The following is a 24,723-nucleotide window of genomic DNA, read 5'->3' on the forward strand; positions in this document are numbered from 1 at the left end:
GAGCGGCCCCAGACGCCTCCAGGGACCCGCAGCTGGGTGCCCGGCCCCCCGCCCAGCACCCTTGTCCCCCGGAGGCCACACCTGGTTCTCCAGATCTCCTGTGCCCGCCATTCTTTCTGCTTTTTCTTTTCTTCCCCGCCACAGCCCTCACCCCCAAGACCCGGAATATTTTTTCTTTGTATAAACAGAACTCTCCTAGTCAGGAAGCAATATCATTTCAGGTCTAAAGAAGAAAGGGACATGAATCTGGTCGAGGGCAAATTCAGTTTTACTGTATAAACTCGGTTGTGCAGTTCAGCCCTCCCTCCGTCTGCACTGGCAGCCGAGGGCCGCTGTTTTCTAATATTTGTATTCTAATTTAATTGTTTTTTAAAAACGCAAATAAAAAAGTCAAGGTGAAGCTACCGCAGCGTCCACTTCTCTGTGCGTCGGGGCCATGGCTGGGAGCAAAGGACAAAACCTGTGCCCTATCCACGCTTCTCCTGGCCTTGTGCTGCATGGCCTTCCAGATTCAGAAGTCACAGCATTTGGTCAAATGAGAAAGATTCCACCTTGAACTGCCAGGTCCAGTGTGTGTCTCCTGGACCGGGCAAGGAATTCAGACTGAGCCACTGAATCCCAGGATGGCCCCTGCCCCCCTGGGTGGCCAAGAAGATACACAAATGGCCAATAAGCTCCTTAGATGCTCGACATCATCAGTCAACAGGGAAAGGCACGTCACAACTGCCACCTCACCCCTCACCCCCACTAGGACGGCTAGATGGCGAGGACGGGGATTAAGTGAGGACCTCGAGCTCGCCGGCGGGAATGTGAGATGGGGCAGCTGTGGTGGGAGAGTCCTGGGCTGGAGTTGTCATCTGACCCAGCAACTCCGCTCTTAGGTGTCTACCCCAAGGTCAACGAAAACAGGCTCACGTAAACACTCGTACACACCTGTTCACAGCAGCATGCTTCACAACAGCGAAAGGGTCATTGTGAAACAATAACCCTTTCATCTGGGGAAAACCCAGATGTCCACTGACAGGTGAATGGACACACCACGTGTTCCATCCACCCAGTGGAATACGATTCAGCCTTAAAAAGGAGCGGAGCACTGACGCTTGCTACAGTGTGGATGAACCTTGAGGACATGATGGTCCGTGAGAGAAACCAGACAGAAGACCACATAGTATGTGATTCCATTTATATGACATGTCCGGAACAGGCCAATCCACAGAGACGGGTTAGAGGTCACCAGGGGCTGGGAGAGGGGGATATGGAGTGACTGCTAGCGGGGAAGGGGTTTCTTTGTGGGGTGATGAGGGTGTTCTAGAACTAGATGGAGGTGATGGTTGCACAATTCTCCGAATATGCAAGAATTCTCTTAGCGGGGGAGGCATGGGAGCCTAACTGAAGATGCCCTCCTGGGCCGAGTGGCTGCAGAACCAACCTTCACCATCATCCAAGGCCTCCAGTCTCCCTCTCGGCTGGCTCAGGTCCCCTCGGGGTCTGGCTGTGGAAGCCCTGGTCCCCTACCCACCCTGGCCCGAGTTGGAGACCTGGGTCCGTGTAAGCACAGACAGGCAAGTGACCTTGCTGCTGATGGAGGACCCCCAGAGCCGCCACTCTGCATCCTCCCCAAGCTCCTGGCAAAGGCTGGCTGGCCCTCCTCTCCCAGGCCGCGGCGTGGCCATTGTGTCCCCTCAGGGCCCCTCCATCACCCCACCCCCACCCCAACCCGCTGGCCCCAGTCTGACGGAGACAGACAGGAGGAGGGCTCTTCCAGGGCCCTGAAAGTGGCTGTGTATGATGACCCCAAACCAGAGGTGGGGCTGCAGCCTAAGACCCCTGTCCCCGGTGAGGGGACCCCGGCCTGACTTCCCCCAGGAAGCGTGGGTGGAAGCAGCCAGCTTGGATCCTGGGTCATGTCAGTGGGGCCCAGCGTGGGCTGGCACCTTGGGGCCCTCTGGCAGACTTGATGTTCCCAGACTGAGGCCACCCCAACCCAGGGCCTCCAGAAACCCTGCAGGAGGCTGCCCAGCCGGCTCTCCCTGCCCACCCCCATCCTCGCCCTCACCGGCCCTCAGACCCCTTCCTGGTGCCACCCACCCATGCCCCGGGGTGTGGGTCACCTCCTCTGTAGGGGCCCCAGGCCTGGTACTGCTGGCGACACCCACCCCACCCTGGAAGCCCAGAGGCAGGGTCACTGCATCCACGCCCCTGCCTCCCAGGCCTGGCAGGAAGGGTCTGACTGAGTTTGAAGTCCTCTCCCTGGAACCCAAGTAGGGGGGCCCGGAGTGGTGTTGACAAGGGGCCCAGCCCACAGGGAAGGGGCCCCCCAAACCCTCCGTCCCCGCTCCCCAGCCTCCCCCCCCCGCCCTCGTCGCCCCAACAAAACACAAAGAACATCAAAATCAGGCAAATGAGGCAGCAGCGGTCGTAACAGGCTGCGTTTAGTGGTTTTTTTATGTACAAGAAAAATGATTTTTTTGTCTGGTTTTTCATCATCTTTTGTCTTTTTGTTTTTGTTTTTTTGTTTCTTTTATTACTTTTAAAGCTTCTCCCTCCCCACCCCCCAAAAGTGCATTTTTATCAATTTTTTTTTTTTTAAATCTCCCACACTTTATAAAGACTCTCAAATACAGTCTATGGAATGTCTGCTCTGTGCTCTGTGCCCCCGGTGGGCGCCACCCCTGCCCCCCTCCACCAGGCCTGGCCCCCCAAAGTCCAAGGCACCTCATGTCTGGGCCCGGGTGGGGCAGGGGGGACCCTGGGCGTTGGGACCCCTGGCCACAGCTTTCAGGCAGCCCCAGCCAGGGGATGGAGGTCTCCCCAGCCCCCTCCATCTCCTGCCCTGCCCCCCCACCCCCCGTGTAAATCTATATATTTAGTGCGAGCTAGTCTTACTCTGAGGTTATGGCTCCTGGGGTGCCCGAGCCCCAGGCCCTGACCCGTCCTGCGCCAGCCAACATCCCCACTCCAGGAAGGCTGCTTCCTCAGCTTAAATAACTTTTTTAAAATAAAACTGCAAATATAAATATCTTTCTTTCTCAAAAAATAGGATTTTTGCTTTTTTTTTTTTATTGATTTTTACGTTTTTTCTCCTGCTTTTCCTTTCACTCTCTCATTTCTTGCCGCCTACAATCCTGGCTGCCTGGACTGCCTTGGTCCTGGAGGAGCCCCTGCCTCTTCTGTCCCATCACATGCCACGAGGCCGTTCCCTCCACGGACAATGGGTCTCAGTAGTGCAAAGACTCCCCAGAACACTCTTGAAGGGGCTGGGGGACCCCTCCCCCCTACCTAAGACCCTCTCCCCCTTGGAAGGAAGCAAAGGGACAGCCACGTACAAACAGGGTGACAAGACAGGATAGCCATGAGGGGTCTCCTGGGCGAGTCGCCCACGGGGGGGCAGACTTTGGTATGGCCCAGGGGAGCCCAGCTGGGCACAGGTCCAGACTCATACTCTTGTCAGGCTGGGCCTGGTCCGGCACTTTACATTCACTGGTTTTTAAGGTTTGTATTTTTTTGCCTTTTTTTTTTTTTCTCCTAATCTCAAAAGGCGGGGTGGGGATCAAGGTGGGGGGCTAGCCAGGGGGCAGCAGCAAGGGTGCTAATCTCTCTCTCCCGGGTCCTGTAGGCTGGCGACCGCTCCAGGTGAGGGCTCCGGCCCCCACCATCCTGCTGGCCCACTGCCGTCGTCCCAGGACGCCCTCCCCCCCACCCCTGCCGGAGCCCCCTCCTGGAGTTCCCCCCGCCTGGACCTCACTCATACACAAGCGCACACACACATTCACGCAGCTTCACCAAGATGATGGAAATAACAATTTCGCTGTTTTTCTTTTTTTCTTTTTTTTTTTTGTACCAGGCAGTTAAAAAAAAAAAAAAACACCCCAAAAAAAGAAACCACAAAAAAAAAACCCAAACAACCAAACAAAAAAACTTTTTGCTCTGTCCTTTCTGACCAGTCAGCACGTTCCCCCTCAAAATTTTTTTTTTGTTTGTTTGTTTCCTGAAACGCGAGAATTCAGCAGTATCTTTGGCAACACTTTATCACGACCTTAATTTAAAGAATAAAAATAAAATTGATCCACGTCTATATACAGTATGTGATTGCGCGGAGTTGGGGGGCAGGGCCTGGGCTGGGAGGGCGGGGGTCCCGGCTCTGGGCCCATGCAGACGCTGCGGCCCCCGGGGATGGGCTGGTGGGCAGCAGGAGAGGGGTTAAGGCGGAGTGGGTGGGCAAGGCTGGCGGAAGCTGAGCGCAGAGCTAGGGGTAGGGGTTTAGTGCAATTCCCGAGGAGGTTTGTGTTAAAGTGTGCTCGGCGGGGGTTCAGCCCTTGCCCCCGCTGTAGTCCCAGAGGCCTTAATCCCCCAAGCCTGGTCTCCCCCCACCCGGCCAGGACGACAGCTGTGATTTTTCAGTTGGTTTTATTGCGAGGGGGTGTGTGGGTAGTGGGGGAGAGGGCTGTCCCTTCAGGGAACCTCTCTGGGAGCTGGGGTGGGGTAGGGGTGCAGGTCCCTAGCCTGGGCACTCGAGCTCCCTGTTCAGCTTGCACGGGTGGTTTTCTGAGAGAGCTCGCCCCACGATGCTGGGGTGTGGGCGGGGCCACCCGGCCCTGGGCTCCCCTGCCACCCCCCTCAGGAGGGGGGGTCCTGAGACATCTGGGGGGCTGACGGGCTCAGGGGTGGGGGGAGCAGGAGGAAACAAAAAACTGTCCTGTAGAGACAATGATGAAAGTTGCCTTCTTTAAAAGCTTCCCTTTAAAAACAAGAAAGAGATGGGGTCTGTCACAGAACCAAGGGGCACGGGGTGACGGGCCAGCAGCTAGAGGCGGGGAGCGGGGACACCCCCTGCACCTCCGGCTTTTGACGAGGAAGGGCCTCCGCTCAGCAGAGCGTCTATTTACAGGGCCCCACGCTAGGGTTGCATATGCGACGGGGGATGGGTGGGGGGGAGGAGGGTGCCCCGGCCTCTGGCGACACGGCCTCCCCAGCCCTGGCCCCAGTCCGTGGCCTGTGGCTCGGTCAACGCCGGGCCTTTGGGGAGCCAGAGGCTGGGGGGAGGCGGGTGCCAGCCCCCAGGTTACAGTCAGTGCCTTTGAGTAAAAAGAGGGGTGCAGTGGGGGGTGGAGTAAGGCCCTGGAGGTAAGGCCCCCTGTCACCCACCTCGGTGGGGATGGTGTATCCAAGATGGCAGCTCCTCGGTGGCCACAAGGAAGGGCGGCCATGTTGGAGGGTGGGGGGACAGCAAGGGTCGGGGGACAAGGGCAGGGAGACGGGATTGCTCCGGCTGGTTGGAAGGCCAGCCCTCTCTCGGGCCCATCCCTGAGCTGGGGAGTCGGTAAGGAGGGTCCCCGCGGACACGGGTGGCCACTGTATGGCTAGCAGGTGAGGAGACGTCTCCAAATCAGAACCCAAAAAGGGACAGAATGGGGCGGGGAGGTGCTGGGCGAGGGTGGGGGGGGACACGGCAGAAACACAAAAACCCCGCAGTCCTGCCTGCAAGGCGAGCCCCCATGGTAAAGCACAAATACCTCAGAAGGCTTCGCCCTCACCCGTGACTTCCTGACCTCGGGGAACAGAAGTGGATTCTACGTCTGTGGTGGGTTTCTTTTTTTATTATTTTGTACAAAAATAAATCGACTTTTAGGAATTTCTGTTTGCTCTCTCTCGCTCTCTCTCTCTCTCGCTCTCTCTCTCTCGCTCTTATTTTTTTTTTTTTTGTCTTTTTGACTTTTCATAGAAGTTGGTTGCAACTTGTAAACATGTTTTTAAATTAAGAATTAAGATAAAGTGTAGTACCCGTTCTGTTACAAAGTGCCAAGACTTCTATTTGTGGTTGGTTGTCTTGTTGTTTTTTTTTTTTTTCCTTTCATTTTTGTAAAATCTTGTTTTTATTGCTTTTGTGACATTGGAACTTCTGGACACTCTCGCTCCCCACATCCCTGCCACCGTGAGACCCTGCGTTCCCTCTGCTCTTGGCTCTCTCACCCCACAGTCGCCTGCTCCTCTGAGGAAAAGTATATTTTATATATATATATATCTATATATAAATTTTGTTTTTAAGGAGGAAAAGAGGAAAAAAAAATCTAAAAAGTGCTTTTAAAAATCGGGACAGGGCTAGGGGAAAGGGAGAGGGTGAAGACAAAAAGTTTCGAATCTCCAAACGTCTCATGGGGTCTGGGGTGGGCCTGGGTCGGGGGACCAAGACGGGGGTGGCAGGGGCGCCCTGAGTGGCGGCCCGCAGGTCCCGCCGGGTTGTAAGTGCCGTGAAGGAAGGCGGCGGGGGCCCTTGGGGAGTCACCCTGGTGCCCTCCCCCCCCCTTCCCCGTCTTCTCCCCTTTCTCCACGCCTGGAAATAAATAGATTTGTGTCGCGGTGGCCAGGAGATCCGGGGGACCACAGGCAGGGACGGGAGGCGGGGAGGCAGGCGGGGAGACGGAGGGGGAGACCCCCACTTCGGAAGTGCCCTGAGGAAGGAGGGTGGGGGTGCGGATGGGGCCGTTTTAACGTCCGCTCACAGCGGACACAAATCATTTTTAAGGTCTTATCTCAAAAGACTCTAGAAATCAGCGGGGCGGGGCAGGGTGAGGAAAAGAAAAGCCCCCCCCTCCCCCGCCATCCCCGGCCCACGCCCCCGTGACCACCCTCACCCCTGCCGGGACCTGGGGCCCTGATTGGGCCTCCGATGGGACCCCAGACCCCGAACCGCGGGGCGCCCGGGGAGCTCAGAACCCTCGTATCCCACAAAAACCCCAAGCTGAGCCCCGAAAGCCATCGACGGGGTGGGGGGCAAGCGGGGCTGGGGGGGGGGGCGAGGGTCCCCGTGGAGGGAGAGAACATCATGAAGGAGAAAAATCTGAGAAAAGCACTACCCTAGATTCTGTGACGCTTCATATATATATATCTGTATATATATATATATATAGATATAGATATCTGTATATAGATAGATTTCTTTTTTTGTGTTTTTTGGGGGTGGTGGGTGATTTGCTCTCTCTCTCTCTCTTTCTCGGGTTTCTGTTTTCTCTTTTTTTGGTTTTCAAGCGAGTCCGGCCGCGAAGCTGCCATCGGCGGTGGCCCCGGCGCCCCCGTCGCCTCCCCCAGCGGCACCCGCTACATTCAACCTGCCCAGGCCGTCGGGGCTGGCCTCGTCCTCATCCTCGTCCTCGTCCTTAAAGTGCTTCTCCTGGCCATTGCGCCGCGCGTCCGGCGAGCCGGGCGGGGCAGGGGCGCCGGGCGGCACAGGGGCCCCCGGGGCAGGGGCGGGGTCGGGCCCCCCAAGCCCGCCACCCCGCACCCGGGGCTTGCGGCCGCGGCGTGAGGGCACGCCGTTGCAGCCGTCCTTCTTGAGGTGTCTGTGCAGGTGGTCGGAGCGCACGAACGTCTTGCAGCAGCTGTCGCACTGGTAGGGGCGCAGGCCAGTGTGGACGCGCATGTGGTTCTTCAGGTCGTAGTTGTGCGCGAATGCCGCCCCGCACTGCTGGCACAGGTACGGCTTCTCGCCCGTGTGCTTCCTCATGTGCACCTTGAGCTTGTCCTGCCTGTGGACGGGCCGAGGGTCAGCTGGCGCCCGGCCGGGCCCATGCCCAGGATGGAAGCCCCCCGTCCCCGCCAGCCTCGGAGCGGGGAAACCGGGACCCTTGCGGAAAGGTGGGCTGCGGCAGGGGGCGCCCCCGTTTTGCGGGGAAAGGGGGTGCGGGTCCCCATTCTGAGAACAGCACCAAGGAACCCACGAAGGTGTGAAAAGGGCCTTGGACCCCGCTCGCTGTGTGGCCACGGGGAAATGGCTGAACCTCTCTGAAACCCAGTTTTTTTTTGGCCGCACTGCGGGATCTTAGTTCCCCAACCAGGGAATCAAATCCACGCCCCCTGCAGTGGAAGCGCAGAGTCTTAACCACTGGACCACCAGGGAAGTCCCACTGAAACCCTTTTCTTATGCATAGGAGGAGGAAGCTAACAGGCCTCCCTCCCACCTGGGGCTCTGCCCAGTGGCAGGTGCATGGCTTCACACTACAGGCATTTACTGAGCACCTGCTGCATAGCAGACCCCGTTCCAGGTGCTGAAAATGCTACAAGGAACAAGGAGGAATGCCGGAGTATTTGGTAACAGAGAGGGTTAAGCTGTCCTGGCTTTAGCACTGAAAGTTCTGTGTCCTGGGAAACCCCTCAGTCACTGAAAATCCAGGGCAGCTGGTCACAGTAGTAACCAAGTCCCCACCCCAGGGACCCCACCCCCTACCCCCAGTTCCTGCCAGATCTCCCCTCACCTCTGCCTCACTCTGCTCTGGCCACACTGGCTTCCTGGCTGTCACCCCAACACGCTGATAACAAGGAACCTACCTCAGGGCCTTTAAACATGCTGTTCTGGCTACCTGGAGCACTTTTTTCCCTCCCAGATCTTCACAGTTGAATTTCAGCCCAAACGTGATCTCCTCAGAGAGGCCCTCCCAGACTCCCTCAACCCCGGTCCCTCATGCCACTGCCTTTGTTTCTCATCTGTCTCCCTGACTGGACTGTGAGCCCTGAAAACAGGGACTGGGTGTGATTCCAGGGCCCCTCCATGCCCATCTCACCCACAGGGAACTGTGTGGACCTGGCTCAGCCTGGGGCCTTTGGCCCACAAAGCTGGTCACCATATCAGCTCTGGGGAGACTATGGCCCAGGTGTTGCTCTGTCCCCTTGAGCCCTTGAAATGTGGCTGGTCCAAGGTGAGATGCGTAAGAAGTGCAAAAGGCACCCCAGATTCTGAAGACTTCATTTGTTCAATGTACTGTACAATATCTCATTTATAATTTTGCTTATTGATCACATATTGAAATAGAACTAATGGACTATGTAAAAATATGATTAAAATTACTTTCACCTGTTTCTTTCACTTGTTAAAAATGTGGCTGCCAGAAAATTTAGAGTCACGGAGGTGGCTCACATGATATTTCTATTGTACTATGCTGGTCCATAGTGATGGGGGTGGATTCCTGCCTGGAATCCACAAGGCAGGGGCAGGGACCTGGGTCTCCAGAGCTCTGGGTAGAATCTGACCTGCATCTTGCTGCAGACTCTTATGCTCCACTGAGTCACTCAGGGTCTCTCCCTTCTGATGCCCACCAGACTGAGAGCTCCTTCAGTGCCAGGACTAATAAACTCCTACTCATCCTTCAAAGCCCCACTGGAAATGCCCCTCCTCCTCCAGGAAATCTTTCCCAACCCCGAGACAAAGGCCTGCACCCTCCTCTCCCCAGGCTCTTTCAGTCCCAAGTCCCTCCCTCTGGCACCTCCCACAGAGCTGGTGTCCCTGCTTGGCCTAACTTCTATGGCTTCTTACTGTTCTGAGGATCAAGACCTGGCCCTTTGCAACCAGACCCCCTGCCTGTTCTCTGGCCTCGTTACAATCCCACGTGAGCCAGCAGAACCTGGGCCACAACAAACTCATCGCTCCCTGGATTAACTCGAGCTGTTACCAGAAAGAGGATGGCAATGGCCAGGCACTTCCCGCCACCCCCTACCCCGCCTCCTAGGAGCCGGCTAACATGGTCTCCCAGTTGTCCCGCTCAGACCCTGGGGCCAGGTCACGGAGGGAACAGGAGCGACTCGGATTGTTCTAGCACTGTACAGAGATGTCCCTAGCTGAGGCTTGGAGGCTCAGAGAGGGGAAGTGACTTGCCCTGAGTTGCACAGAGGGTTGGGGGCTGTCCCAATGTGGGGTGGGGGTGGAGGAAGCCCCAGTTTCATCACTTCAAGCCCCGGCCTGGGTAATTATAGCCCCGGCCGCCACAGGCCCTGCTTACTCAACTCTCTAGTGTGACTCAGAGGGGCCCCTGGGCTCCCCAGCCTGGAGGGAGGGGCGGGGGCTGGGGCCCTGGGGGGCAGAGAGGAGCCAGGTGGGCACCTGGGAGGAAGAGGCCTGGCCTGGTGGCCCTCTCTATGCCTCAGTTTCCTAGAACGGCAAACAGGATCAGCCCTGGGTTGAGGGTGGGGTGGCCAAGAGAGCTCCAGGCCAGAAGGTGAAACTGAGTCTGGCTGAGGGTGGGGGCGTGGGGGAAGGTGTCACCTCTCCAGGCTCTGGCTTGCTGGGCCTCTACCAGGCTGCTCCTCCCAGGCTCTAAGACCCCTGAGGGCAGGACCCACAGCCAGCCCAGTCCACCATCTCCACATCTGGAGAAAGAGGGAGGCCCCTAAGAACAGTGGCACCCCAATCTCACCAAAGTGGGGGAGCCAGGCCACCCACCAGGCTGCCTGCCTCCCGGCCAGTGCCCTTTACCCCTGCCTGGCACTCCTGGGCCCTGGAGTCCCAGCCACACCCTCCTCTCCTGGCTTGCTGGGGAGGGGGCCCAGGTGCTGGTCCGGGGGTCAGCTCCCAGATCCTGTCCCCACAGGGCAGGGCCGGGAAGCTGGGACAATGGCCTCTTTCTTCGGCCTGGGTGGGTGTGGCTTGGGGAACCCCGGGGCTGGTGAGGGTAGGGGGTGATGCTGAGTCACCCAGCCTGGCTAGGCCCCCACACACCAGCCCCCCGCTCCCACTGGGCTGGCCCACAAGGCCCAGCCTGCCACCTCGGTACTCTTAAGACCAGATCGCAAAATCCCCCCAGCCTGGCCTCAAACTCCTCCTGTCCAGGGACCAAGCCCAACGGCTCCCGTGCCCTTTCCCCTCCACTGGCTGTGGCGAGTCCCTAAGCTGAACTGGCCTCAGGGCCTTTGCACTGGCTCTTCCCTCTGCCTCTCCCTTTCCCGCTCCCCACGGCTCCCTCCTTCTCCTTCAGCTCTCAGTCCTCGGGGAAGCCTCCCTGTTTAAGGCAGCACCTACAGCCACACCCCGACACTGTTCTCTGCTCTTTTCCTTCCTGGCACTTTCCACCAACTAGTGTTATCAGCTCTGTGGTTTTATCTCGCACATGCTCCGTCGCCCCCATGGGGATTTTGGCTTGTCCCTCCACTTTTAGAACAGGGCCTGGCACCCAGCAGGCACTCCATAAATGTTGGCTGAATGAAGCAAGTCCCCCGGGCTCACGGAAGACTTCAAAGTTACCTAACGACCAGAACTCCCTGCTCCCAGTGGGGCTGTCACCCTCTCTCAAGGCCCAAATGCTCCAGTCGGGATGAGAAGAACCACCCAGGGAAAAGGAAGAAAAGCAACTCCTTGGGCCCTTCCTTCCAGCCTCACGCAGGTCGGCACTTCCTGGCACGCTTTATGTTCTTGTGGTCACCTTGTTTAGGGCTTGCGCGGCACCACCCACCCAGGCTCTCTCGACAGGCGCATGGGGGTCGGGGGTGCCCCGATGGACAAGGCACCCTTGCAGGGCAGGGCGCGGTGTTGTTTTCGCACGCAGAGGCAGGGTGTGAGCGTGCTCGCGCAGGCGGGGCAGGGGGTCCCCGTGTGGCTGCTTTTGGGGCAAAGGGCCCCCAGGAAGCAACCCCCCTCCCCCACACCCCCCACCGCGGTGGCGCCGGCTCACCTGGTGAATCGGACCTTGCAGATGTTACACTCGTAGGGCTTCTCGCCTGTGTGGGTCCGGATGTGCCGCGGCAGCTTGCCGGCGCCCTGGATGACCTTCTCGCAGATGGGGCACTTCTGGAAGGCCTTAGCCCGGATCTTCTTCTCTACCTTCTGCGACCAGGCCGGGTAGACGTCGCCGTCGTGGGCACCGCTGAAGTACTTCAGGTAGTAGTCCACGACGCCCTTGTCATCCGCCCGTGACTCCTCGTCGCTGTCCCCCGCCGTCGCCGCTCCCGCCCGGCCCACCGACGACATCATCTGCTGCAGCAGCGTGCTGGCCGCCAGCCCGTCCGTGTCGGCCCCGTCCCCGTCCTCGCCCTCGGCCGTGCCTGACAGGAAGCCCGGAGAGTCGCCCGGCTCCGGGGCCGCCTCTGACAGCGAGGCTGCCTCCTCCTCCCCGCCCCGGCCGTAGTGGCCGTTCTGTGTGGCGGTGGACGGCTGGGCCACAGGGGGTGGGAAGAGGCCCCCAGCGGGGGCGTCGTCATCCCGCTCCGGCCACAGACCTGGGTTGCTATCTCCCTCATCCCCGTCCCCGGCCGGGGGCCGCTCGGCTGGGGGGCCGGGCCCGTAGAAGTCCAAGCCATTGCAGTCGCCGGCAGCCACGGCGGCCACGGCAGCGGCCACGGCCTCCTTGGTGGCGTCCAGGTCATCGTCGGATGCGCCAAAGGCAGACCATGGGAACGAGGCGGCGGCGGCGGCGGTGGGCAGGCTGTTCATGGGGTTGCTCTGGAAGAACTCGAGGTACTCCTTGGCGCGAAGGAGGTTTCGCTGATCAATTTGATCTACGAGGTCCAGCTGGCCGGCATCGGCACCCGCATCGGCCGCCAGGATCTGCCGGTCGAGGAGGTCGGCGCAGACGTGGCTCACGGCGGGGATCTCGAGCAGGCGGGCGGCGCTGAGGATGTCGCCCACGTTGGCTGTGCTGACGGTGAGCGTGGCCGTGTAGGCGAAATCCATGAGGGCCGTGAGTGCCTCGGCGCTGACGAAGTCGATCTCGTACACGTTCTGCTGGTCCACCACGGCACCCGACGTGAACAGCTTCTTGAAGTACTGGCTGCAGGCAGCCAGCACAGAGCGGTGCGTGGGGAACTCACGGCCCTCCACCAGGATCACCACGTCGCACAGCAGGCCCTGCGTCCGCTGCTCGTTGAGTCCGCTCAGAATGTCGCTGCTGTGGTCGGGGAACGGGATCCCGATGGGGCCGTCCACGCCGCCGGCCATCTTCCGCGCCGAGACCTGCAGCGCCGGGGAGGAAGGGGCGGTCATGAGGGACAGGGAGGGCCGGGCCAACTGGCCGGGCTGCGAGGCCCTCAGAAAGTAGTGCCCTCCCCCCCCAGCCTCGGTTTCCCCAGCTCTGCATCAGGATGGTCCATGGCTGGTTCTGCATCATCAAAGTGAGAGGACGTTGGCGAAACCCAACTGGGTGCTTCAGAGATGAACACCGGCCCCCCTCCCCGCTTTACGAGAGAGGGGAGTGCCTGTCCAAAGGACAATTTTAAGTGGCGTGGGAGCACACAGAAAGTGCTCAATAAATGCCCAACACAAGTTGTTTCCTAATGAATCTGAGCACGGGATTCTGCCCATGCCCTCTCTAGGAGGCCACAGCGGTGACATAAGGCACCCATCGTGCGCTGCCCTGGCTGAGCGCCCAGCAGTCCCAGAGGCAGCACCGTCTCCACCGCAGAGGTGAGAAAACGAGGCTCAGGCTCAGGGAGTCCCAGGGCCCCATGGCTGCACCTCAACTCAAACCCAGGGCAACTGACCCAAGAGCCAATATCCAACCAGCATGGCCGTCCATCCCTGCCTAGCCCCTCGGCCTCCCTAACCTTCTCTCCTGCCTCCTGGTTGGGCCCAGTTCTCTTGGGGGGCTCTGAGTCAGGAAGGGGTAAGGCCAAGACCCAGGGACCTGGCCAGGGTCATCAGGGCCGTGGGCGTGCCCTGGTGGGGTGGGGCGGTGACTCTGCAGGACAGACCCCTTCCTGCTCTGTGGAACCCCTAGGATGTGGCTCAACCCTCGCAGTGAGTAACTGGGGGAAACCAGCCCACTGCCTGATGCTCCTCCCTGCCCACTCAAGCTGACCCTGTCAAGGAGGAGTGGGGGGCCAGGGGGCCTCCTGCCCACCTCCTGCCTGGCCAGCCCCTCTCCTTTTGGCCACCCTGTTTGCACTGTTCAGCCCGGGACAAGGCCCTGCCACTCTCCGGGCCTCAGTCTCCCCATCTGTCAAATGGGCAGAAGCCTTTGGTAAAGCAGGGCCATGGGGGGGACTCTGTCCCGCCCCTCTCCCCTGCCTCCTATTTTCCGCCTTCCCCTGGGCTGTGACTCATCCACCCACTTGGGCGCTTGTGCAACCCTCTGGCTCTGTCCCCACCGCTCCACCCTCTCCGGGGAGCCCCCGGCTGCCCCAAGCCACCCAACAAAACCCACATTCCTCCAGGCCCAGCCAGCCTGCTTTCAGGCCAGAGCCTCTGCATGTCTCTGGGGAGAGGGCCTGAACCCGGCCTTCCTCAGCCTCCTAAAGACCCCAGGACCCCCAGCTGGGTGACCCAGCTCAGCTCTAACACAGATCCCTCCCACTATGCCTCTAGTGGGATACAGGCGGCTGGCCCGGCAAGGGAGCTGGGCTTGGTCTGGTCAGTCCTAAGGCCAGGGCCGCCCTGCGAATGGGGTCCAGGCCTTGGGGCCGACACAGAGGCCTTTGTGTGGCGTGCAGGCGGCCAGTACACTTCCCGGGACGCCTCTCTCCGCCGCCCGCCCTCTTTCCCGCCGACCGCACCAGCTGCTTAGCTCCCGCCTCTGTTCCGCCAGCCCGCGGTGGGTGGCGGGGCAGGCTCAGATGTGGCTGCTGGAAGCAGGAGGAAGGGGATGGGGGCGCGACCCCCCCCCCCCAGGCTCGGCCACGGGAAGCCTCGGCAGAGCCCCCTGTGGCGGCTTCCACCCCCTTCCACCATCTGCCGTCTGGCCCCGGGCCCCAGGGAGCGAGTGGGCAGATGGGACTCCGGATCAGACCGGCCTCGGCCCCTCCTCGCCCCTCCTCTGATCCCGGCCACCAACGTGCCAAGATGGCCACCCTGGCCCTGCTTGCCAGTGTCCCCTCAGGGGTCCTCCTGGGGCCTCTAGGTCGAGACCTGAATTGGTCCAGGTGACACACCCCTCGCCACGGCCCCTCCACCCCCGCCTTCCCACCGGCACCAAGCCCACCGGGCCAGGCGCTGGCACATCCTTACTTCAAGCGTGAAGCTGCCCAGGCTCCCACTTGCTGGAAGCCACCCGGCTGGGAAGGAGCAAGCTCCGGCCTTGAACCTGGCCGGGGGCAATGTACCCAGCCCTGGGCCTGGATCTCCACCAGCTGGAGGAGCCGGGCCACATGCTAAGAGCCTGTTGTGTGGGGCAGCCCTTGGGTCTGGGCTGGGTCTGAGGGTCCGCGCCCGTCCTTTCCCAGCTGGGGCCTCTATTTTCTGCACATAATCATCTGAGACCCTCCCCCAAAGGGCAGGGCCTGGGGCAATACCAGCCAAGGAAAGCCCCAGGGAAGTAGCATGACCCCCATTTACAGATGAGAACACCAAGGCCCAGAGACAGCTAGAATCCAGGCCAAGGGCACCCAGCAAGGCTGATCCAGGAGCTGACAGAGGCGAGAGGCTGGGGGTCCCCCAACCCTCCCTCCCCGACACCTCCCAGCCAGCCACAGCCCCTTCCCTGGCCCTGGAAACTAAACTGACCCAGCCCTCTCTCCAGGAACATACGCCACCTGCCTGCCACACCCGGGGCCACTGCCCTCCCCCTACCCGGGGCCTCTCAGGGCCCTCCCTCTAAGAAAGCAGAGGAAGACCCTGCCAGGTGGGAGAAGGAAGTCACGTGGGGTCCAGGCAGCAAAAAGCACCTATTACTGAGCACCCACTGTGCGCCACAGCACCGTCTCACCAGGAGAGCCCTGTGGCTCCCTTCCTGGCTCTAAGAGGCCCTGCTGGCACCTGACACCTAGTAGGTGCCCCGACACGTGGCGGTTTCCTCGGTGATGATGAGCCAACGAAAATTCTCTCCTCCAGGAATCCTCACCCCCTCAACGACCAGGGTCCCCTGAGCCCAGGCCCGCACCCACCCAGGGCCCCGTGTTTCATCACAGCTCCACCCCGACACTCGCCCCCATGGGATTTCCGGGGCCGTTCGATGCTGACTCGGCGGCCGGCCGAGGGGCAGGTCTCAGCAGGCTCTTCCTGGGCTGGAGGTGGGGCGCCCTCCTCCCTCTGGGCTGCTCCCAAGCCACCCTCCACCCCCCGCCCCCGGCCTCCCCTGGGCAGTGCACGGTAGGGGCGCAGCAAAGGACAGGAGGAACCAAAGACCAAAGAGCTATGTGCTGGAGAGCCCACACCCAGCCCCGCCCACCTGGCTGGCAGGCACACCCGGTACCAGGGGACCGTGCCAGTCCCACCTCCAATCTAACCTAGGGTCACTTGCTGCAGCAGGCAGTAAGGACCCGGGCCTGCTTTTTGCCCTCCCAGGGGGCTTCCTCTGTGCCCTGGAACCTTCAAGAACTAACTGGACCCTGGGCTTTAGAGATGAGGAGAGGCTCAGGGAGGGGATAAGGCCAGGGCAAGGTCACACAACAGACCGGCAGCCAGGCTGGGACTCAGATGCTCTGACTTGAGCCGGCCTGAGCTGACACCTCTCAACTACTGGGGATGCAGGGAGAGGTCAGGAGCGTCCTGACTTGGTCCCAGGAACAGCAGGTGTCACCCAGGAAGGACCCTAGGATTGTGGGAAAGGTGTCCCAAGCATGGGAAACAGCAGGGACAAAGGCTCAGCGGTGGGCACCTGGGAGAGGGGCAGGGGAAGGAGGCTAGAGACCCCCCAAGGTCAGGTGCAGGGTGAGGGTTGGGGCCGGGCCTCTTCCTCCCCTCCACACTCCTCAGGGGGTGGCCAGCAGTGGATAGGTAGGTAATTGCCACCTGACGCCTTCCTGGAGGAGTGTCCAGGGATGCGGGCAGCTTAACAGGGGGTTAAGGTCTCCCTCCCTACAACTCAGGGAGAGAATGAAAGGAAACTATATAAGGGACCTCTAACACCTACTACCTGCCACAGCAGCCCGCGTCCATATCCTGGCTCCTCCATTTCCAAGCTGGGTGAACCTGGGCCAAGAAAAGCACCTCTCTGTGCCTCATTTTCCTTGGGGGTTGTGACAGTGGCAAAGGGTTCCACTCTCATCCTCTTAGCAAACTTTGGCCTAGGACCTACTGTGTGCCAGGGACAATCCCCAAAGGCCCAATGAGGCTGTTTACCCCCTCCCTTGTGGATTGGGGGCTTTGAACTTCACCTCTGAACGTCATTCCAGGAATCCAGCCCCCTCCCCAACTACTGTGTACCAAGGAAGTGTGTGGTGAGCCCCAGGAGGAAGCTGAGCCATCACGTGTGTGTGGGGGAAACCAGGCCCAGAGAGGGTGGGCGGCCGCCCCAAGGTCACACAGTAAGTCTGGCGCCCAGGTGCGGCTGCCAGGCCAGTGCCCAGCCGCCCCCGCCCCCTCCCAGCCTGGCAGCCTGTGTTGCAAGGTTGGTCCTGACGGGTTACCCCGCCCCGACCTGGTGCCAATCCCCGCCTGGCCCAGTACCGAGGCCGGGGTTTAATGGGACAGGAATGCAACGTCCTGATCAGGAGGTGGGGGGCACCAACAGCTTAGGGTGACTGCTGGCTGCCAGCTGTCAGCCTGCCCCCTGCCCGCCTGTCCTTGCAGGCCTCCCTCCAGGCCAGACACCAGCAGACAGGCCCTCGGCCATTTTATGTGTCCATTTATTGCCCTAAATGGGGAGGGGCTTCCTGCCCGGGGCCTTAAAGGGCCAGAGGCAGGAAGGTTGCAGGCCCAGTGGGAAGTGTGTGTGTGGAGGCTGGTGGGGGTGGGGACTAGGAGGTCATGGGTATCCCATCTGAGCCCCAACTCATGGGTGGGGCTGAGGCCCACCCTGTTCCTACGCTCTGAGTGCTGTCATGGGCCAGGAAGTACAGCCCAGACACCAAGACCAGCTTCCAAGAGGAAGCCCTGTGAAGAAAGAGCCATTTTCAGTGGAAGTGGAAGGAATAAGCTTCCTGTCACCGGGAGTAACCAAAGCCAGGCTTCACAGAATCCCATCCGTGTCTACACTGCCCTCAACTCAGGCTGCACCTGCTTATCCAAGATGCCCAGGAGAGGCCTGGGTGACTTCCATCCAGACTGCTCCCTCCCTCCCCTGAGACCAGCTTGTCACCTGGAGGTGCCTGTACCACCCCCAACCCCACCCACAGCCTGAGCAGGTGGACTGCTCGGCCTGGAAACCCCAAAGGGGTGTTGGCCCACTGGGGCCCCAGTGTCCTATGCCTACAAATTCAGCCAGTTCCCTGCTATCACATCCTGATGGGATGTAGGACCGAGCCTTGTTTTCCAGTCAAACCAGAAAGGCGTGGGTGAGGACACTTCCACCAAGTGGCCGTCCACAGCCTGCTGGGGGGACAGATGGAGGGGCTGGTGCTTTGGCCAGATTCTCCACAGGGCGCCTTCCGCGCTTTGGTGCTCCAAAGACTCGGGACTCAGGCCGCAAGGGCAGGGGCTGTTCCTCAGCGGGGCTTGACGGGGGCCTGGTCTGGATCACCTCAGCAGCAATCCTCATAGCTCTGGGAGGAAGGGTCTGTAACCACTGCCCCACTTCACAGGCCAGGAAACTGAGGCAACTTGCCCAGAGTCACACAGCAGAGCTGCATTTGAACACGGGTCATCTGTCTGGCTCCATCTGGCCAAACTAACTAGTCCTCCCAGGGCTCCACCCTCCTCTCCCACCACACACACTGCCCCCAGGTACCAGCAGGGGACTAACTCCCCCCACCCTGGGGGCCTCGGTGGGGGGAGGACAGCTTATTCTCACGCCCCCTCAGAGCTGCCCTGTGATAGCCCAGAAAAGGGAGAGGTTTGCCTGAGGTCACACAGGGAGCCTGGGGCAGGGCTGGAGTCCAGCTGACACCTGTGAACTCAGGGCATCAGAAAAGAGATGCAGGAGGGGCTCCCCCAGGCCCTGACACCACACAGCAGTCACTCAACAAACATTCCTGGGGAATCACTGAGTAAATCCTCACTTTTGGCCTAAAGGTAATCTCCTCATTGTATCGATGGCAAAACTGAGGTTGGCAGAAGGGAGGTGACCTCCCTAGGTGGACCTCAGGTGGAGCGGAGGGCTGGCCTGAGATTGGCCCACGGTGGCCCCCACCCAAGCCTGTTCCTCTGGTCTCCACTGCCCAGGGCTGTTGCAGGGTGGTTTATGGTCTATCAGGTGCCTGGAGCACAAGATGACAGGTGGGGGGGTGTCTCAGACAGACAGACACACACACACACACACACACACACACACACACACACACACACCCTCCAGCAGAATCCCTGCTGTGTCCTGAGCTGACCCAGGTGCTTCCTCCATGAGGGAGGCAAGGAAAGGGAACACAGGTGGATCTGCAGGCAGTACCTGGGGGGAACCCACAACCACCTCATTTTACAGAGAAGGATGCTCAGGCTCCAAAAGGCCATGGGGCTTTTCCAAGGTCACAGAGCAAGTGGGCCAGCATTTGAAACCCCTGTGGACTCCCTCCTAGGGCCAGCTCTACTTCAGAGGGGCTGGCCCTGACTCTTGGCTCTGGGAGGTGACCTGGGTCTCCTCGGAAATAATGGGTTGTAAAAACACAGAGCCCTGCCAGTCTCCAGGGGCCAAGGTGCCAAGGGGCGGGGCTGCAGCTCAGATGGGGTGGGAAGGGCCTGCCTCAGAAGGCTGGGAGGCAGGGAGGCTAAGGCCCCTGCTGTGTGACCTTGGACACCTTGCTGCCCCTCTCTGAGCCTCACTGTCCTCTTGGGGCAAAGGCTCCATTTGGCAGACAGGTGCCTGCTGTCAACCTCCAGGACCTCTGGAAGACAGGTGGGCTGGCGCCCCTCGGCTGTGACACACAAAGGACTTTGGACGCGTCCTAAACTAGGAGGCAGGACCACAAGGGTCAGATCCAGCTCTGGCTGGGTGACCTTGGGCTGCTCTCTGCTTCCCCCAGGGCCTCAGTCTTCCCTGCCCCACAGGGCACCACTCTGAGCCTTGCTCTAAGCCCCTGAGGCCCCACGCTAGCGTCTGGCCTCCCCTCCTGGTCTCAGTTTCCTCACACAGCATCGGGGACCTCCACCAGCCCAACCAGCTTATGGGTCAGAGGGTTCCAAGGAAAAGAAGGGAAGGAAAAACGCCAGCACAAGGTATAGCTATTGCCTCGAGAACCTTCCCCACTGGACGAAGGCTGAGCACTGCCGGGCCTCAGTCTCTCACACAGAGAAAAGGGTGCATGGGCTCCCCGCAGCCACCCACTGCCGAGGGCCTCCGCTGAGAGTTGCGTGGCTCCCCGCCCGGGCCAGGGTGCTGACTGGCCACCACGCAGCCAGTCAGCCAATCAGAACTGAATAATAAATACCCCCCCAAAGTGACCCACGAATTAAAATTTCAGTGTCCCCGTTGGCTCCTCTTTCCTTCATTAGGCATGCGGATCCCAGGGCTTCGCTCTTCCAGCCACTGGCTCCTGCCCCCCCTTCTCCCCTAGGCTCCCGTCTCCACAGCGATGGCTGGCGGTAAACAGAGCCCCGAGCCCAACCGATAAGTGCCAGGCCCCACCCGGGGTGGCCCTCGGGGGAGAATGCCCCCCTACCTGGAGCCTCCGGGGCCTGGGCAGCAGCAGGGCCTAGCCTGGACTCCCCGGACCTCTCCCAAGACCAGCTCTGCCAGTAGGAAGTGATCGGCTGGTCCTGGGGAGGGCCCCCCAGTGTGGGAGCGGCACACTCAGGGTTACGCCCTGGCCCTGTTGGGGTGGGGGTGGGGGGCTGACATGGAATCCTGGACGCCCTCTCCAGCCGGGCCTGCTCCGGCCCTGGTCCGGGAGGCAGCTGGCAGGGTGGGGGGGTGGGGGAAGCCAAGCAAGCCCGCCACCCATGGGTGAGCCAGGTGGGCACACCCGGTGGAGGGGCACCAACACCTCTCTCACTTCCGCCGCCTGGCTAGGGGGAGAGAGGAGTTGCCTACCTCCCCCTGCCACCCCGCCAACTGCTGGCTACATTCCCCAAACATTTAGTGGGTGCCCACAGGGTGCCCGGGCCTGGTTGGACAGCAGTCTCTTGCTGCGGTCCACCGGACTCCCTCGCCGCCGGCCAGCCAGCGCGGACAGTGCCTCCCAGGACCCGCAAAGGCCTGGGCCCCGGGGGGTGCACCGGCCCCAGCTCAGGCCCCTGCTTGGTTCCCAGGCCCGGGGCTGGGGGAGGGGGCCGGTTCCTAGGCCGGGGAGGGAGGCAGAGCGAGGGAGGGGGCCGGATCCCACCAGTTCACCCCCTCCTCTGCCCGGGCTCAGGGTTCGCACGTGGTGGTGGCGTCAAGGGGAAGGAGGGGTGTCCGGGCCAGAGGAGACGGGGTCACGCGCTTTGGGGGCGCGGGCGGGGGAGAGGGGTGCTCTCTGCTCCCTACCCCGGGGCCGGGGCCGGACGGCCGCGCGGGCAGGGCGAGGGGCCAGGCCGGTCCCCCCGCCCAGGGCTGAGTCAGGCCCGGGCGGGGGCAGGAAGCGGCCCCCTCCCCCGCCCCGGCCGCAGTGCGCGGCCCCCGCCCCGGCCCGCGGGCCCCCACCGCGCCGCCCGCGCGGGGGGCTCCTACCTCCTTCCCGGGGCAGCGGCGAGGGGGCCCGGCCCCGGCGGCGGCGGTGGCGGCGGCTGCGGCTGGGCTGGCTCCCTCCGAGGGGCCGGGAGGCGGCAGTGAGCCTGGCCCCGCGCCACCCCCCGCCGCCGGCGGCCAATCCCCACCCGGGCTGGGGGGAGGGCGATGCAAATTACCCCGGATCTGGGTCCGCCCGCCCGCCTCCCCCACGCCCGGGCCCAGCCTGCACTAGGCCGCGCATCCTCGGGCTCGCCTGCGCCGCGCGGCCGCCCGGGCCGCCGCCCTCCCCGGGGAGCGCCGGGTGGGTGACCCCCCCCCCCGGGGCGGGGGGCTGAGGGGAGGGGGGCTGGGGACGGTTACACAACCAGGCGGGGAGGGGCCCCAGGGCGGGGAGGGGGCCGGCCCGCGGGCCGCGCAGCCGGAAGCCGGGGACCGCCACCGGCCCCCGGCAAGGGGAGCCCGGCTCCAGGCCCCGCCCTCTGGCCGGCAGGGCCCGCCCTCGAGCCGCGCCGCGCGATCGGCCCGCGCCCATTGGCTCTCCAGCCCGCCGCTCACCGCCCCTCCTCCGCACCGCCCCTACCCGCGAGCCGCGGCGGACCGCCAGCGCAGGGCACCCTGGGACTTGTAGTCCTACCCGCCTGCCACCTGCCAGCCGCAAGCGCGGGGGAACTACGATACCCAGAGGCCCGAGCGGCCGCGCCCGCCCACCCGGACACCCCACCCCTTCCCCCTCCTTTGCAAAGCCCCCCTCCCTGTTTTTTCAGCCCCCTCCCCCCCCCTCCCCCATGGAGCTCAATCCTGGCCAACTCCAACGTATGCACGCAGCACCGAATAGGCCCCCGGGGGGCGAGAGCGCCCCCAGTACCCAGCTGCAAACTTAGCACGCGACGCGCCCCCCTATCTCCCCACGCCGGCTCCCCCCACCCTCAATGCAGCCCCGCTTCCCCTCCCCCTCTCCCCGCGCGCCTGGGAGCCCCGAAAAACCATGCACGGAGGGGGGGGCTGGCGCACAAGCCCATGCACTTCGCCCCCAATACCCACTCTCGGGCGGCGCCCCCTCCCCGCCCTCGGGATCCAGGGCGCCTCCCGCCTCCGGGCAGCTGCCAACCACCCCCTCCTCTGAAACTTGCGGGACGTCCCCGGCTCCCGGGATCGCCCCTTCGCGAGAGGGCAGGGGTGGGCGCAGCGCCCCCGGCCCGTCCCCGCCCTGCACCCCGCGCTGGGGGCTACGCCGGGCGCTGACTTACCTCGCGGGGCCGGGCCGGGGCCGGGCCGGGCCGGGGCGCGCGGGGCCGGGGCCCGGAGTTGGGACTGGGCTCCTCGGCCGCTCGCCTCTGGGGTCCGCGTCTCGCTCTCCCCTCGCTGGCTCTCCCCTCGTCGCTCCCTCGCTCCGGCGGCGGCGTCACTGCCCCTACAGTAACTGTACAGTACAGCCAAAGCCCCGTATGATGCTCGCGACTCCCTTCCTGGTTTCTCCGAGGGCAAGAGGGGTCCTCCCTTGTCTTAAAGGTGCCGCAGCCGCCGGCCCCCCCCCACGCCCAGCCCGCCCCCCCCCCCCCCACCCCGGCCTCAGAGGCCAGAACAGGCTCGGCAGGTCCCCTCTTGCCACGTCTCTGCCCTCCCGTGGGGCTTCGCCCGCTGCGCCGGGGAGACCGGGCTGTTATTAGGTTTTGTCAAGTTGGTGGGGGGGTCCAGCCCGCCCCCGGCGCGCCCCCCCCTCCTTTGACCTCTCCGCCCCGCTGCGCGGCGCCGTGCCAGCCTGCCAGCTTATCTGGCCCCAGAGCTCCCCGGGGCGCGGGGGGAGCGGGCCCCCCGGGGTGGAGGGGGTGGGGGCCTCCAGATAAACAGGCCCCCAGCCTCTGCGCAGAGGCGGGTGCGGGGGGGCGCGGGCTTTGCCCCCGACGCCTGGGGCGTGGCAGGATGGCAGCGGGGGCGGGGAGGGCTGTGCGCACTGCGAGGAGAGACGCGGGCGTGGGTCGCGGCTGCCCGGGCTGCTGGGGGTGGGGGGGGCGCGAGGGAGTGGGGGCCTCGGGCCTGGCGCCGGCCCTCCCCGGGCCTCAGTTTGCCCAGCCGCGGAAGGGACCCGGGGGCAGGCTTTCAGCTGACTGCTAGCGTCCGCTGGGCTCCCAGGTCCCTCAATGAAACAGCCAACCTGCCCGCCCGAGATTATATAAAGGAGTCGCCTCCGCCCGCTGCGCCAGGGGCGTAGCGGGGGAAGGGGTTGGCGAGGGGCGGGCTGGGCTGTTGTTTTCCCGGCTTTCCAAGTTCCCCCACCCATCTGCGGGCCACTGGGCGGGACGGGGTCCCGGCCCCGGACGCCTGGGTTCTGCGGTCCTCTCCCGCAAGGGTCTGCGTGGCTCGGGAGGGGCGGAGGTGGGGAGTGGGGAGGCGTTGGCTCAGCCCAACTTTTTTTCCCTGTCCATTTCTCCCACTTCCTCCCCGGTCGTGGGAGAGGTCCGGCGGGGGACGGGGGAGGGGGAGGAGGGGACGAGGGGTGAGAACAGCCTGACCCGGCCCGGCCGGCTGCCCGTTGCACACAGTAGGCGTCCAGAGAGGGCTGGCTGGTGCGATCAGCCGCCTGGGGAGCTCTGAGCCTCAGTTTCCCCTTCCTTATTCCCTTGGTCGGAGAGGGCTGGCACCTGCTTCGTAGCTGTCGTTTACTGAACGCTTCTCTGGTGGCTGGCTCTGTCCGGGGTCCTGTTTACCTTCATTCTAACATCTAATGCCATTATCATGATCATTATTTATTGTTATTATCATTTTTACCACCATTACCTTACAGGCAGGAAACTTCCACTGCCGTGGGTGAAATGCACCCCGTTTGTCCTTCTCCGACTTCAAAGCTTTCCTCCCCCCAACCCCAACCTCCTGCACTTTACTGCCTCTTCACACACGTATTAAAAGTGCCTTTAAACGCCCAAATGGGTTGAATTGGCTTTTGTAATAATAATTGGGCTTCAAGGGGAAACCCGGGAGGCCCCCAGAAGGGAAGCGACAGCCCCAGGACTTGCAGCCTGAAACCAGCCCCGGGGTAGGTGGAAAGGGACTGAGGGAGGGGCCGCATGCGTCTAGCGTGAGGGCGGAGCCCAGGGACTTTGTTCTAACGACCCTGCCTGGGATATAAGCCCTCTTCCTTCCAACGTGCAGGTCCCAGGGCAGTGCTTGGTCTCTGTAGATACCTGAACCTCAAGCCTTAGTCCTCAATGGTCTCTTTTGCCATCCCGCTCAAGCTCCACCCACTCAGCCAGAGCAGGGGTGACTCAGGGTCCCCTCTGTACCACCCAGCCTCAGATATCTGGCACCCTTCTCTGCAGTTAATAACCTGACTCAGAAGGGGCAGGGAACTCGTATGTAGGATTGGCGTTGAATCTAATCCTTATCAGGCCCTGGGAAAAAACAGGGATCATATGATTTCCAGCTTACATTTGAGGAAATTGAGACCCAGAGAGGGACAGTAGCCAAGGATGTTGAACCCAGCTTCACCTGGCTCTGGACCCTGCCGGAAGGGCTGTGGGCAGGTCCTTCAGAAAATAAATGCTGGGATGGCGTACCCCTACCCTGTGCCCACTCCTGTCCC

The 24,723-nt window shown here is 62.1% G+C and overlaps 1 protein-coding gene across 3 annotated transcripts; it reads right to left on the bottom strand.

Moving 5' to 3' along the window:
* Nucleotides 1-2,393: 2,393 nt before the first annotated feature.
* Nucleotides 2,394-22,654, bottom strand: ZBTB7A (zinc finger and BTB domain containing 7A). 3 transcript variants are annotated; one of them, XM_032626387.1, is made up of 3 exons: nucleotides 22,394-22,654; nucleotides 11,433-12,709; nucleotides 2,394-7,523 (listed from the first exon to the last, which is right to left on the bottom strand). In XM_032626387.1, the coding sequence occupies exons 2-3, from the start codon at nucleotides 12,692-12,694 to the stop codon at nucleotides 7,022-7,024; spliced, it is 1,764 nt and encodes a 587-aa protein (XP_032482278.1). In that variant the 5' UTR covers nucleotides 12,695-12,709; nucleotides 22,394-22,654; the 3' UTR covers nucleotides 2,394-7,021. The 3 variants fall into 3 exon arrangements, with proteins under 3 accessions (XP_032482278.1, XP_032482279.1, XP_032482280.1); XM_032626388.1 differs by lacking the exon at nucleotides 22,394-22,654 and adding an exon at nucleotides 21,147-21,353; XM_032626389.1 differs by lacking the exon at nucleotides 22,394-22,654 and adding an exon at nucleotides 20,158-20,951.
* Between the last annotated feature and the right edge of the window lie 2,069 nt (nucleotides 22,655-24,723).

Source organism: Phocoena sinus, chromosome 3 (assembly GCF_008692025.1).
Source record: "Phocoena sinus isolate mPhoSin1 chromosome 3, mPhoSin1.pri, whole genome shotgun sequence".
NCBI lineage: Eukaryota > Metazoa > Chordata > Mammalia > Artiodactyla > Phocoenidae > Phocoena > Phocoena sinus.